The sequence below is a fragment of the Parasteatoda tepidariorum genome, chromosome 1 (assembly GCF_982258835.1).
Source record: "Parasteatoda tepidariorum strain Cologne lab strain chromosome 1, Ptep-v5.0, whole genome shotgun sequence".
Taxonomy (NCBI): Eukaryota; Metazoa; Arthropoda; class Arachnida; order Araneae; family Theridiidae; genus Parasteatoda; species Parasteatoda tepidariorum.
In genome coordinates this window covers 59,325,157-59,338,462 of record NC_141755.1, presented here as the reverse complement: position 1 = coordinate 59,338,462, position 13,306 = coordinate 59,325,157, and the positions used below count along the sequence as shown (strand labels likewise).

Here is a 13,306-nt window from a genome sequence, read left to right as displayed (position 1 = left end):
GCTGAATTAGAAATCCAAAATAAACTTTTTTTTGGATTGCGCATGAATTATATATAACACAAAATAGCTCATCTGAGAAACTGAACAGTTACTACAAAACTGATTTAGAATATAATTGCTATAAGTTTAGACTGTTTAAACTGAAAAGAATATATATATATTAAATAAGATTTTAGAATGTAATTATCGAAAATTTATATTGTTCATCAAAAATTATGTGTTTTTAATATCCTAGTCCAAAATAAGTTAATACAAAATGATCACACTTTTAAAAATTGAGAAAAGATGTGTGTAAAATGTTCCGAACCAAATAGGTAATGCGGTGGTAGAAGAAACAAAGTGGTGAGAGAGATATGTTCATTGGCTGTTGGCAGGATTCGAACCATGAAACCCCAGGTTCGTAGTAGGATGCTCTAGACATTATATTGTTCAAACCAGTACAGAAAGTGTTGAAGAGTTAGAGTTATATATTTCATTACTTAAGACTTTTTAATTATATAGCGAAATAAGTAAAAAGTTACATTAAAATTATCTATCTACTGACTAAATTATTTTCCAAATTGTCAACTTTCGTACCATTGAAATTAGAAATTAGTGTACCATGATGTGTTGGCATGGCTGCCACTATATGAAGCTCAACTTTTCCTGAACTGAGCTATACTGTTGAAGTTTGAGTTCAAGATTAGTTAGATAGTTTGAGTTTTCAGTGCTGGCAACATCTTATTGTTTTTATATTCTTTTATGTAAATAAAGTTAAGTTTTCAGTTTGTTCTACGTGACTTTCAGTCTGATTTGCTCTCAACAAAATCCAACATTTGGTGCCGAAATAACTCGGTAAGTCATACTGAACCTTTTATAATTACTTTCGTCAAAAACCTGAATTGGAATGGCTACCGGCAGTGAAAAACTTGTAATATTTAAACGCAAACGAACAACGCTACGTACCGCCATTACGAAACTAACGACGAAATTGAACGATGCTGCTAGTACACAAACTGAAAAAGAATACAACATTGAACGTTTACAAGATAAAATTAAAGAATTAACCTTGGCAGACGATGAAATACATAATTTTTTAAATGATGAAGAATATCAGGAAGACATAATAGAATGCGAAAGATACACAGAAAATGCTCATTTGGCGTTATTTAATTTCAAAAGAACAGCGAATCGGAACACGAATTCAATTTCTGAAACATCGCCAACAGCTGCCAATATAAATAATTTTTCAGCTTCGTCTTCAAATGTTACAGTAAAGTTGCCTACAATAAAAATAAATACGTTTTACGGCGAAATTGAAGAATTCCATAGTTTTTGGGAGCGTTTTGAAAACTGTATCGACAAAAACGAAAGTTTATCGCTGATTGACAAGCATGTTTTTTTGCGGGGATATTTAGATGGAGAAGCAAAACGAATAGTTGATGGAATTAATATAACTGCAGAAACATATGCAACAACAAAGAATATTTTGAAATCGAAATATGGCGATAAAGATAAAATAATACAGGCTCATCTCGATTATTTAGAAAACTTAAAACCTGTCAAAAATCACTCTCCAGCAGCAATAAATGAGTTATATATTGATTGTAATCGAAGAATACAGGCTTTAGATGCTTTAGGGGAAGAAACTCAATCATACGGAAGAATTTTGGCTCCTAAAATACTTCGTGCTTTTCCTCATGAAATCTGTCGTAACTGGATTGTACATGCCAAACGTGAAAATTTTGGTGAAAGCGATATTTCAAAATTAATGAAATTTTTATCAGAAGAGGTCGAGGGATCAATTACTGCAAGTAATATTAAAGGTTCACTTGCTCCAGACTATCCTATTAAATCCTCCTTAGAAAATTTTAACGTGAATTCTAAATCAGTTACCAAAAGTAAAATAATGTCACCATTTTGTCCTTTCTGTGAAACTGTCGGACATTGGCCTCAACAGTGCAATGTTGTAACGGACATAGACGCGCGCATACAGAAATTGAAGACCAGTAATAGATGTTTTTTGTGCACTAACCGAGGACATACCAAAAAAAATTGCCCTCGTAGAGAAAAATTTGTCTGTTCCAAATGCAAGAGAAAACACCATGCATCAATATGCAAACCTCTAACCAATGAGCAGCCTGCGGCTACATCTACAAACAAAATTGATGTATCGCCTTCCAATTTCGTTCATTTGCAAACTGCACGAGTTTTCATAACTGGGCCCACTGGGATTACAAAATTGACACGTTGTCTTTTGGATGGTGGAAGTCAATCTAGTTTCGTTTCTTCTAATCTTGTGGATACCTTAAAACTTCCAGTAATTTCAACCAGACATTTGGACATTCAAGCCTTTGAATCCCCAGCTAATGTTGGCTACATGCGAAGACAAGTCAAATTTCAGTTATCAAGTATCTGGGACAAATTTAAAGTTAATGTTACTGCATTTGAAAGCTCCAACAAATATGCATCACACCTACCTTCATCAACGGATGTTTCACTCTTTGCTAAAAACAAGAAAATGAAACTTGCTGATCCAGATGATTCATTGTCGAACTTGCCAATTGAGATTTTAATCGGTGCAGATTTCTACTGGATTGTTATGAATTCTGAAGCTCCAGTCAGGTTGTCGAATTCTCTGGCATTGGTCCCATCAAGTTTTGGTTGGGTACTTAGTGGAACTCGATCACACGCAACAGTTTCCTTCATTTCAACGGTTCATAATGTTGATGTGGATACTTCAACTCAGGAATTAGACAATGTGGTACGAAATTTCTGGAACTTAGAGAGCATTGGCATACAACCAACACAACAAAAAATAAGTCCTCACAACTCTGAATTCTTGACGAACTTTCATCAATCTTTTGAAATCATCGATGGTAGAAGAGTTGTAAAATTGCCTTGGAAACCAGAAGTTCAACTTTCGTCGAACAATTATGAAGTCGCAATTCAACGGTTTAAATCTTTAACAAGGAAAATGCATGCAAATTCAGAATTCAAAGAAAAATATATTGAGCACATGCAAGATTACATTGATAAAAAACACGTTGAAGTTGTCTCAGAAACACATAATGAAGAACGTTTATTTTACTTGCCCCATCACGCAGTAAAGAAAATCACAAATGGAGAAACTAAGTGGCGTATAGTTTTTGATGCATCTTCACATTCTCCAGGTCACCCATCTTTGAACGACGCTCTTGAAGTAGGACCAAATCTTCTTCCCGATATCTTAGCCACATTGTTGAGATTTCGACTTTCTAAAATAGCAATCACTAGTGATGGGCGACAAGCATTTCTGCAGCTGATTCTAGCAGAAGAAGACAGAGATGCAACACGATTTATTTGGTACAATACTACATATACTCCTGATGGGAAACTCTGCACTGAAGATAAAATTGTAACCTATCGATTCACACGTCTTCCATTTGGACTTGTCTCTAGTCCATTTTTATTAGCAGCTTCTCTTCGTGAATTGGCTTCAAAACACAAACAAGCATATCCTACATCATCTAGACACATTGAGAATAACACCTATATGGATGATTTTGTAACCGGAACGTCTACGGATACTGAAGCTCTGATTCTTTACCAAGAACTGCAGCAACTTACATCACTTATTAGCCTACCATTAGACAAATGGACTACAAATTCTAAGATTTTGAAAGATATGTGGAAACAAGAAAACGTCTCGTTTAAGGATATCACGCAAGTCTTGGGTGTTAAATGGGATACTAACAGTAATGTTTTTCAAATTGATGTGCAGACAAAAATTGTTCAAGCATGTAAAGAACCAGTAACAAAACGCTTACTACTGAAGCTGATGTCAAAGTTTTACGATCCTCTAGGCTTGTTTGCTCCAGTTACAGTAGTTGTAAAGATATTGTTTCAAGATACATGGCTTAGTGGTATTCAGTGGGATGAACTATTACCTCCATCTGTAGCACAGCAGTGGCACAAGTGGATAAATGAATTACACTATCTGAATGAAACATGCATCCCAAGATGGCGAACTTCTGTACACGGAGCCATAAATGGCTTTTCCGAAAATTCCGACGTTACCATGCATGTGTTTTGCGACGCTTCGGAACGTGCATATGGTGCTTGCTTGTACGCGCGTCACGCAGATGATATTTCTACAGAGATCCATCTCATTTGCAGTCGAAATAAACTAGCCCCAATCAAAAGGGTCACCCTTCCGAGACTTGAATTGTTAGCTGCACTACTAGGAGCTCGCCTACTCCGATACTTTTGCAGGGAAACGAACATGAATTCCCACACTGCCATACTATGGAGCGATTCTACTGTAGCTTTAAGTTGGATAAAGGGAAATCCCAACCTTTGGAAAACATTTGTCTGCAACAGAACAACAGAAATTCTTCAAAACACTACTTCAGCACAATGGCGCCACTGTCCCGGTACAGATAACCCTGCGGATCATCTTACTCGTGGTACCTTTCCATCACAGTTATCAATTTTAGAATCTTGGTGGCACGGCCCGAAATGGCTAAAACATGATCCAGAAACTTGGCCTATCAAAGTTTTATCTACACGTACACAGCCTTTAGTTGACGCTGAATCACGAAAAACCAAATTTCAATCCTCCTACGTTGCAACTACAGAACCCATCATAGATATATCTCGTTATAGTTCTTACACGAAACTTCTACGTGTGACTGCCTGGATACTACGTTTTGTATACAACTGTAAGACTCAGCAACGCATAACTCACGAACTGAATTGTAATGAAAGAGAGAAAGCTAAAAACTATTGGATACAGACTGTACAGAATCAATGTTTCTCAGCTGAAATAAATGCCTTAAAAGCTGAACGTCCCCTGCCGAAAAAATCCAAAATTTCCTGTTTCCATCCCTTTCTCGAAGATAATTATTTGCGCCTTGGGGGAAGGCTGCAATTTTCAAACATTTCTTCTGATACTCGACACCCTTTATTGCTCGATGGTAAACACTATTTTGTCCACCTTTTGATCCAGCATACCCACATACGACTTCACCATTTAGGTGTGCGTATAATCCTGTCCGAGTTACGTTCAACCTTCTGGATTTTAAGAGGACGTCAAGCTATAAAGCAAGTTATTCACAAATGCCTACCTTGCAAGCTGTCCAAAGCGAAATACGGAAAACAAATCGAGGCTCCTTTACCTCCTGAAAGAGTTGTACCTTCTGCTCCATTTACTACCACAGGAATTGATTTTGCTGGACCCGTGAACACTCGATGTTTGAAATCAAGAGACACAGCCTACATAACACTATTTACTTGCGCAACAGCACGTGCATTACACATCGAACTTGTGTCGGATCTTACCACAGACAAATTTCTTTTGGAACTACAACGTTTTGTTGGCCGCAGAGGACTCCCACACACAATCTATACCGACAATGCTACCACTTTTCATGCAGCAAATAAGGACTTGATTCTATTATGGCAAGTTCTGTCATCAGCTAAAACTCAGCAATACTATGCCCAAAATGGCATAACTAGGAAATTTATCGCCCCACGAGTGGCTTGGTGGGGAGGCTGGTGGGAACGCCTAATAGGAGTTGTCAAGCGCAATCAGGACAATATCATTAACATCCGAATTGGCGATATTGTACTTCTACAAGAAGATGTCCGACCACGTCACATGTGGAAGAAAGCTAGAGTGGTGAACTTGCATGAAGGACGAGATGGAAAAATAAGATCCTGTGAGCTGAGAGTTAATGGTCACAATATAACCCGTCCGGTAGCTCTGGTCCTCCCCCTCGAGGTCGACCAGGGTGGGGAGGATGTTGAAGTTTGAGTTCAAGATTAGTTAGATAGTTTGAGTTTTCAGTGCTGGCAACATCTTATTGTTTTTATATTCTTTTATGTAAATAAAGTTAAGTTTTCAGTTTGTTCTACGTGACTTTCAGTCTGATTTGCTCTCAACAAAATCCAACATTTACAACTGCGTTGGCCAGGGGATTTTATTGAGAACCAGAAGATTATTAGTTCGAATCCACCCGGCAGCCAACGAACATCTCTTTCACGCTTTTCTCCCTCCACCTCATTTCTGAGACTACTTATTTAGCACAGAAAAAGAGTATAACCTGTTTCAATTTTGAATTCATGAGGTTGTCAGTTATTATTTCCTTTGAAGATAGTTTGAAATATTTTTGCACAGTTCTGTGAAACCCAATTACGAGTATTTCGAACATAGAATCGCCTACTCATGGTTGTTTCAACCGAAGAATAACTCTGTTGAAGAATTCGAAAACTTGTCACATTCAGATAAGACTAGTCCACAAATTTTATGCTTATCTATGGTAGTCATCAATATGTATGTTTAGGACATTAAATTGGCTATAAATCAAATGTTAGTTTATGAATGACTTCGCATTCGTTTTCTTTCTTCTTATTTTTTTAGTTCAATCTTTAAAAGTGAAATATTCTAAATAAATTATTAATTTTTAATCTAAGAAGTTCTTACTATGATAATATTCTTTTCGAATGCTTTTCACTCACAAAAAAAATTCTTTTTACAACTAAAATGAACTTAAACATCATTGCAATAGCACGGAAATTTGAAGAACAGCAGCTCAATAAAGTTAGACGTTAATAAAACAAAATTATTAGTTCTTAAAAATAGTTAAATTCTACATAATTAGATCAATGTATCACCATTCATTTACTATTCGGTATGCAAATTTCTTAAGAATAATTACATTATTTATTACTTTGCAAACAATTTAAGAAATTTGTTTCATATTTTAATATGATTTTTCCTTTTCATCGATTTTTTTTATTGATAAATTCTTTATTACCCTACCATCAACAAATAAACTTTTATGCTCTTCGTAACGAAAAACAGTAAGCCATTTGGATTTGATAGGAGATCTATAATGATGCCCTGAAATAGTTATAGTTATATGAAATATTGCATCCCCCTTATAGTTGCTGATCACAGCATTCTGTTTTTCGTCAGCAGACAACGCGGTCAGCTATAAATTCTTAGGTGCTATAGGCCATGGATGTAGAGAGAAAAGTAATCCCCTCTTGACCAGAAAGGACGGAGAAGAATAAGGAAAAAATGGAATAAATAGAAGATGAAGTATAATTTATGATGGATCATAATAAAGCGTTATACCGAATCTCTTTACTTGAAAAACTTCAAAAAAATCAGTAATTGTTGGTGAAACTATTTCTTGAAGTTTATATCTTATTTCGTTGATAATTCATGGATTAAATTACTTTGAACTCAAATAAAAAATATTTATTTTTTTTGAAATGAAATGACGAGCAAATATTTAAAAAGAAATTATTAAAAAATATGGGATGTTCCGTATTAACCTTCCATGCTAAGTATTTCCAGAAACCTGGTCAAAAGTTCAATTGAAAAAAAGAATGCTGCTAGAGGTCAAGAAGTAATATTTACCGATGAAAATTATCAAAATCTAACGAATTACTACCAAGGAAGAAATAATTTACAATATTAAAAATGTCGAGAAACATCAGTAAGATAGAGGAGTAGTAAAAAGGTTGTTAAAGCAGCTACAGGTTACAAAACTGTTTTTGATTTTCTCTTTCCGTCATTTTCCTTACTGATTCGCCAGATTTTGTTAAAAAATTTCTTCTTTTTTTGGTTTTTATTTGTTTGAATAATGGTTTGCGTCCCCGAAAGTGAATACTTCTACGACTTCATCTTAGACAAGGATTCTGATAATTCATGAGAGGAGAGGTGATTTCAAAATACCCCTGCACACAGTTAAAAAAAAATTGGAATCAAATTACGATATAAAATAAAGACATTTTAATAGCATCATCCGTAAAATCCATTGGTACAGTGAAATATAATACCGTAAATTTTACTGTAATGTTTATATAATTAGCATGATTCAGTGATTTTTCGGTAATTATTAATGTGAAAATTACCGTGTATTAGATATTTTGTTCCGTAACATATTTCGGTAAAAATGGATTTTACAGTAAAAATAACAGCACCCTGAGTGACGGTACTTTTTACCCTTATTTGAGTTGGAATTCTCACAGTGTAAGTAGGGTAGTAGAATACTTTGAAGGATAAAAATAAAATTATCTTGTAAAGAAGGAGATCTTGCTGCATGGGCATAATGAATGGAGTGAAACAGTTGATACATTTGATTAATCAATTGATTTTAAAATCATCTAAACATTTTTAGTTAAAAAGGTGTATAATCTGAAAAAAGAGACTTTATTTGTCAACTGAACTTTGACCTCAAAAGTTGAAATCGAAGTGATTGAATGGTTCTGAAAAATTAAACATATTTTTTTAAGAAACTGTTGTGTACCTTGATAATAATTCTATAATTAGTTTTAAAAAAAATTCTTTCTTCAGATCTGACATAATTAGGATAAGAAAAAGTGAAAAACATAGTTTTTAAAAAAGAAGCATAATACACATATAATTTCTTATTAAGGATTGCTTCAGTTTAATGTTTATTATAATTTATGTAGTTAAGAAACAGAATAGAGAAATCAGTATATTTGTTTATTTGTTTAATTTTTGTGAAATAGAAAATAACTCGTTCTTTTAAGAGTCCAGTATTCAAATGCCCAACTCTACAAAAATTTCCAGATCAAATTATGGCAGCATATTTGTAATTAAAGCACCAGTTCTTTTTTGCAACATCTGCGCAATCCATTTCACCGTAAAATCGAATTTTTCCATAAAATATTGCACCGTAATTTTTTTCAGCAATATTTCTTTAATTAGAATGTTTCAATGATTCGATAATTATAACAGTAGAAATTACGATACATCAGATTTTTTGTTCCTTATTACGCTCCAGTGAAACTAAATTTTACTCCAAAAAAAATAGCGGCACTCTGAGTGCCGGTACTTTTTACCGCAATTTGATCAGGAATTTTTTGCAGAGCTGTCGGTCCTGCACTCATTTTTTGAAAGTGGCAAAACTAAACTGAATTCCGTGAGAAAAATGTGGTGCAAATGGCTACTCCGTACAATAAACATCATTGAGTATATAAATGAAGAAGAAAATTAAAATATATTTTTAATCATTATAATCAATAAAGTAAGCATATCATATAAGTAACATTCGACTTAATATTTTAGGAAATTAATAAGGAATTTAACTTAAAACTTGTGAATTTGCTGATTATAGTTAACTTAATATTAACTTAAATGCATTTAAAGCTTAATGCATTTCGGAACTTACCTTTAAAATGCACAGGGTATTAAGAAATTTGATCATGTAAAATATAAACGCGATATTATTATATTATGTGCTATTGAAAAATTCACTATAACAAAGTACCTATGCTTTGACAATTATAATCAAATCAACACATATGTATGAGGATGCGGATAATAATTATTAATGTTTTGAAATAAAAACTTTAGTGGAGTCACATTTTTAAAAACTTCCATACAATTGTGTTTTTCTGAAGAACTTTTTTAATGTATTCAAGCTATAATTTGGTGTAAAAGAATCAAAATTTTATCTCAAAAAATTATTTGGCACAGTTTTATTTACCTTGCTTTCCGTTTATTAATTTTAAAACATGTTAAACAAATAATTGTTGTTAGTTTCCTTAAAAGCAGTATTTGCTTATTTAAATATTAATAAGTGTAAACTTAAAGTAGTCAGAGTTTACCGAATACTAATATTAACCTAACAAATAATATTTTTAAAATTAGTAAGTTAAACTCTGAAACTTCACTGAAGGAAGAAACAAAAGAGGAAAAGTTTGAAATTTTTATTGCATGTTTTACTTACACTTAGTATTTTTTTTAATTGCGAACTCTTCAATTTAAAGAATTTAGTCTTTTAAAAGGATTATATTTATGCATGCCATTCTTGTATTTTGAAAATTTATTATGCAATATATAAACTTTCCACTGAAAGTGAATGAATGAAATTTGCAATTTTAAACTTAAAAATATTTCAAATGTCCCTTTAAATTGGAAATACACCATATTCACCTTCAGATTAATTAAAAAAAAACATGTTCTTACTTTTATATAAAAAAATTTTTTTATCGTATATTATTTATTGATGATATTATTTTACAGTGCATGCACGTAGGCACATTTTTAAATAATTTTTTTTATTGCACATTATTTTTTTTTAAATCTATACACTGCAAAAAGTTTTGAGCACAGTGGTCACGATTCTTGATGTTGAAGTAAACTAAAATGTTTACTGTTTATAGTCGCAGTTAATTTAATTTTCAGCTGTTATAGTTTTATTTATTAATTTTTTGTTTGTTGACTAACTATACACATTTTCGATTTAATGGTTTCATTTCAAAACCATTTCGTTTAAAAATAACCGCATGCTTAGTAAAGTATTCGCCCTAATTCTTCCATATATTCGTTATTTTGCTAATTTTATCTAACGTGTTTTGCACCATAACTACAGTTCTCTGCTTAAAATGTATTTAATTTACATCAACACAAAGAATGGCGCCTACTCACCAAAAGTTTTTACAACGTAGATATTAAATTTATCCTTAAAATAAATTTTCTAAAAATAACCTAAAATCTACCTAAATTAAATCATTTGTTTATTCGCACAATCACTTTTAAAACGCCATGGTGTTTTTTTTTTTTTCTAAATGTTCTAGAGCTATAACAATATTTTTCTTCTCATTGCAGTCAAACCAGTAACAGTTACCATAAAAGGAAAAAGAAAACGTCTTTCGGCTGGTAAAAGTGTCCAATTTGAATGTGAAGCACAGGGATCCAGGCCACCAGCGGTGATTACATGGCGTAAAGGGAGTACACGTCTAAAAAGTTCTGTTGACAAAATGGTATCTCAAGGGAACATTACCACCAGTATATTGACCATGACGCCCTCTAGCGAGGACAATGGCAAATTCATTTCCTGCCAAGCAGATAATGTCCGCATACCGGGGAGTGCTATTGAAGACAGCTGGAAACTAGAAGTGCACTGTAGGTAACATATCACAGTTTTTAAGTTATAGCACAATGTTATTTATAATTTTACATACATGTGCTGTTTTAAATAATTTGTACTTTGTTGATATTGTTTTTTTTTCTCCCTTTTTTTTGCTAAGAGTGGTTATATGAACCAGACAAAATAAAATTGAAATTTACCTCGGTGACAGTGGATTGCAAAGTTTTGAATTAAATTAGAACCCATAAATTACTTTTATGTAACGTAATTTTATCCAAAAACTATAAAAAAAAAACAGTCACAGTTTAACAATAAGCTGCTAAGAGTTCCGATATTCTGTTAGTTCTACTAAAAGCAAAAACGCAATATCTTTATATTACTTATGAGTAATTTAGTTCTAAGTTTACCATTGTCTTCTCTGACAACAAAATAAGGTCTGAATAGTCGTTTCAGAATCAAAACTGCTATTTAAAAAGAAAAAAATGAAATTTTTAAGACAGCAGAAAATTTGATTCAGAAAAAAAATAAGCTTATATCGCATATATATTTTGGGGAGTGCAGTTGAACTGGAGTTGATTTTCTAAAAAATAAAATATATGCTGCGCAGCATAACCAAAACAATGTGAAAATTTAGTTAACTGGCTACTTTTACTATATCTTATTTTGTTGATAAATATATATCGAATTTTCGAGCAACTTCAAATGCTGCTTGTTCACTTTCAAAGCAGCTACGATATTACACAAACTGAAAACCTTTTTTAGAGACATTTGCACAAGGAAAAACAATTCAGAAAAATTTAAAGTACTATACAGTTATGACAGTTATGATAAAAAAAATATTCATAATTCTGGTTAAACTAATCAAAATATACGTTATTTAAGCCATTAATTTGATACTTTTTCAGTTCACATCGCAGCGGTTAACCGGAAATTCTAGTTTTCAAAATTATTGTTCTTATTTTACGACAAACTTGGTAAAAAAATTTTTTAAAAACACTTAAAACTAAATTCGGCCGAATCATTGGTTCTAATGCTCACTCAAATCTAGACAGTTAAATAGTTTAATACAAAAAAATAAATATTTTCTTACAAGTAAATTATAAAGAAAAAATATTATTTTTTCAAACCTTCCTAGTATGTTGCAGAAAGTAATAATTATAAAGCAAACTAAAATAAAGAGCAGGCAATTAAGAATTGTGCTTAAAAAATGCTTCTGCTATAAAGAATTTTATGCTCTCACACCTTTCCATTGTCGGAAAGAAGTTGTACTTGTTCATTATAAGTGCATTTAATAGCAATTTTAAGTTTAAAAAAAAACTAAGCTATTACTCAATGTGTTGCAAACAACTCAAATTAAACCCAATAAATAATAAAGAAAAAAAGATACCACACATACATGAATATAGTATTGTCAGGTAAACAATGGTTATTAATACTAATTCACTACGCCAACAAAATTATCTCGAACATAAATTAGACAGATGAAAATTATTTTTCTTCGGAGGGATTTTTTTTTTGAGGTGAAAAAAAAAACAATTGTCTTTATCACTATCTCACGAAAAAAATATTCGCACTTCTAATAGCGACAGAACAAAGTGTAAAACATGACCGTAAGTAAAATCCATATATTTAAACATTTTTATCGGAAAAATAATTTATTTTATTACAATGATGAAAAAAAAAATCAAACTCAACTTAGAATGGAGCCACCAAGAAATCGAAACCTTTTCTAAGTTCTCATAAAAATAAGGTCGTTACATTTTCCTTTTGTTACATAAAATTATTCCACTCCTCCCCTTTCTTCCTGAAATTCTTACAATATGTTTCTCCCCGACGATTGCCCACAATTTGCTTCGAGTACTCATTCATAAAATAGCGATTTAGTTTAGAAAAAAAAGAAGGAATCTCCATCACTCAGTTCAGCCTCTTCGTTGTAAGCGATCTGAAGTACAACTTCAGAGTTCAAAAAATGCCTTTCATAAATTCTTATAGGTCATAAAAAGAAAGAAACAGACGTGCCGTACTTAAAACAAGTCGGTCATTACTGAAAAACCTTTTCATAAAAGATCTTTGAATCAAAAAATGCTGGAAATGAAGAAAAGTTTGAATTTTGGGGATTTCCTTACGTGCTCTTTATGAAAGATCTTTTTGTCTTTTGAAATCTTTTGTGTGTTTTTTTTTTATTTTTTAAGTTAGTTGCGGTTAATCATAGTTAGATGGGTTTGTATTTTTTTTAAAGTTCTATAGATTATTTGCAAGAAATATGATCACATGTTTAATTACTTTTTGTTTCTAATAATAAGCTTTTACAAATTTTTATTTTATTGCGAATTGTAAGAAGTCGACGTAATTTTTGTTCCATTCGAAAGTAATATATTTATTCATTAAATTTTATCTGTAACGTTTTTTACTACTTTTTTGCTCAAAACTAA

The 13,306-nt window shown here is 32.2% G+C and overlaps 1 protein-coding gene across 1 annotated transcript in view; it reads left to right on the top strand.

Annotated features, from left to right (window-relative positions):
- LOC107445831 (kin of IRRE-like protein 3) overlaps positions 1-13,306 on the top strand; it is a 282,976-nt gene that overhangs the window by 218,938 nt on the left and 50,732 nt on the right. Inside the window, exon 5 of the mRNA XM_043040440.3 lies at positions 10,613-10,909. Within this exon, the coding sequence (XP_042896374.1) occupies positions 10,613-10,909 (297 nt within the window). The remainder of the gene's footprint in view (positions 1-10,612; positions 10,910-13,306) is intronic.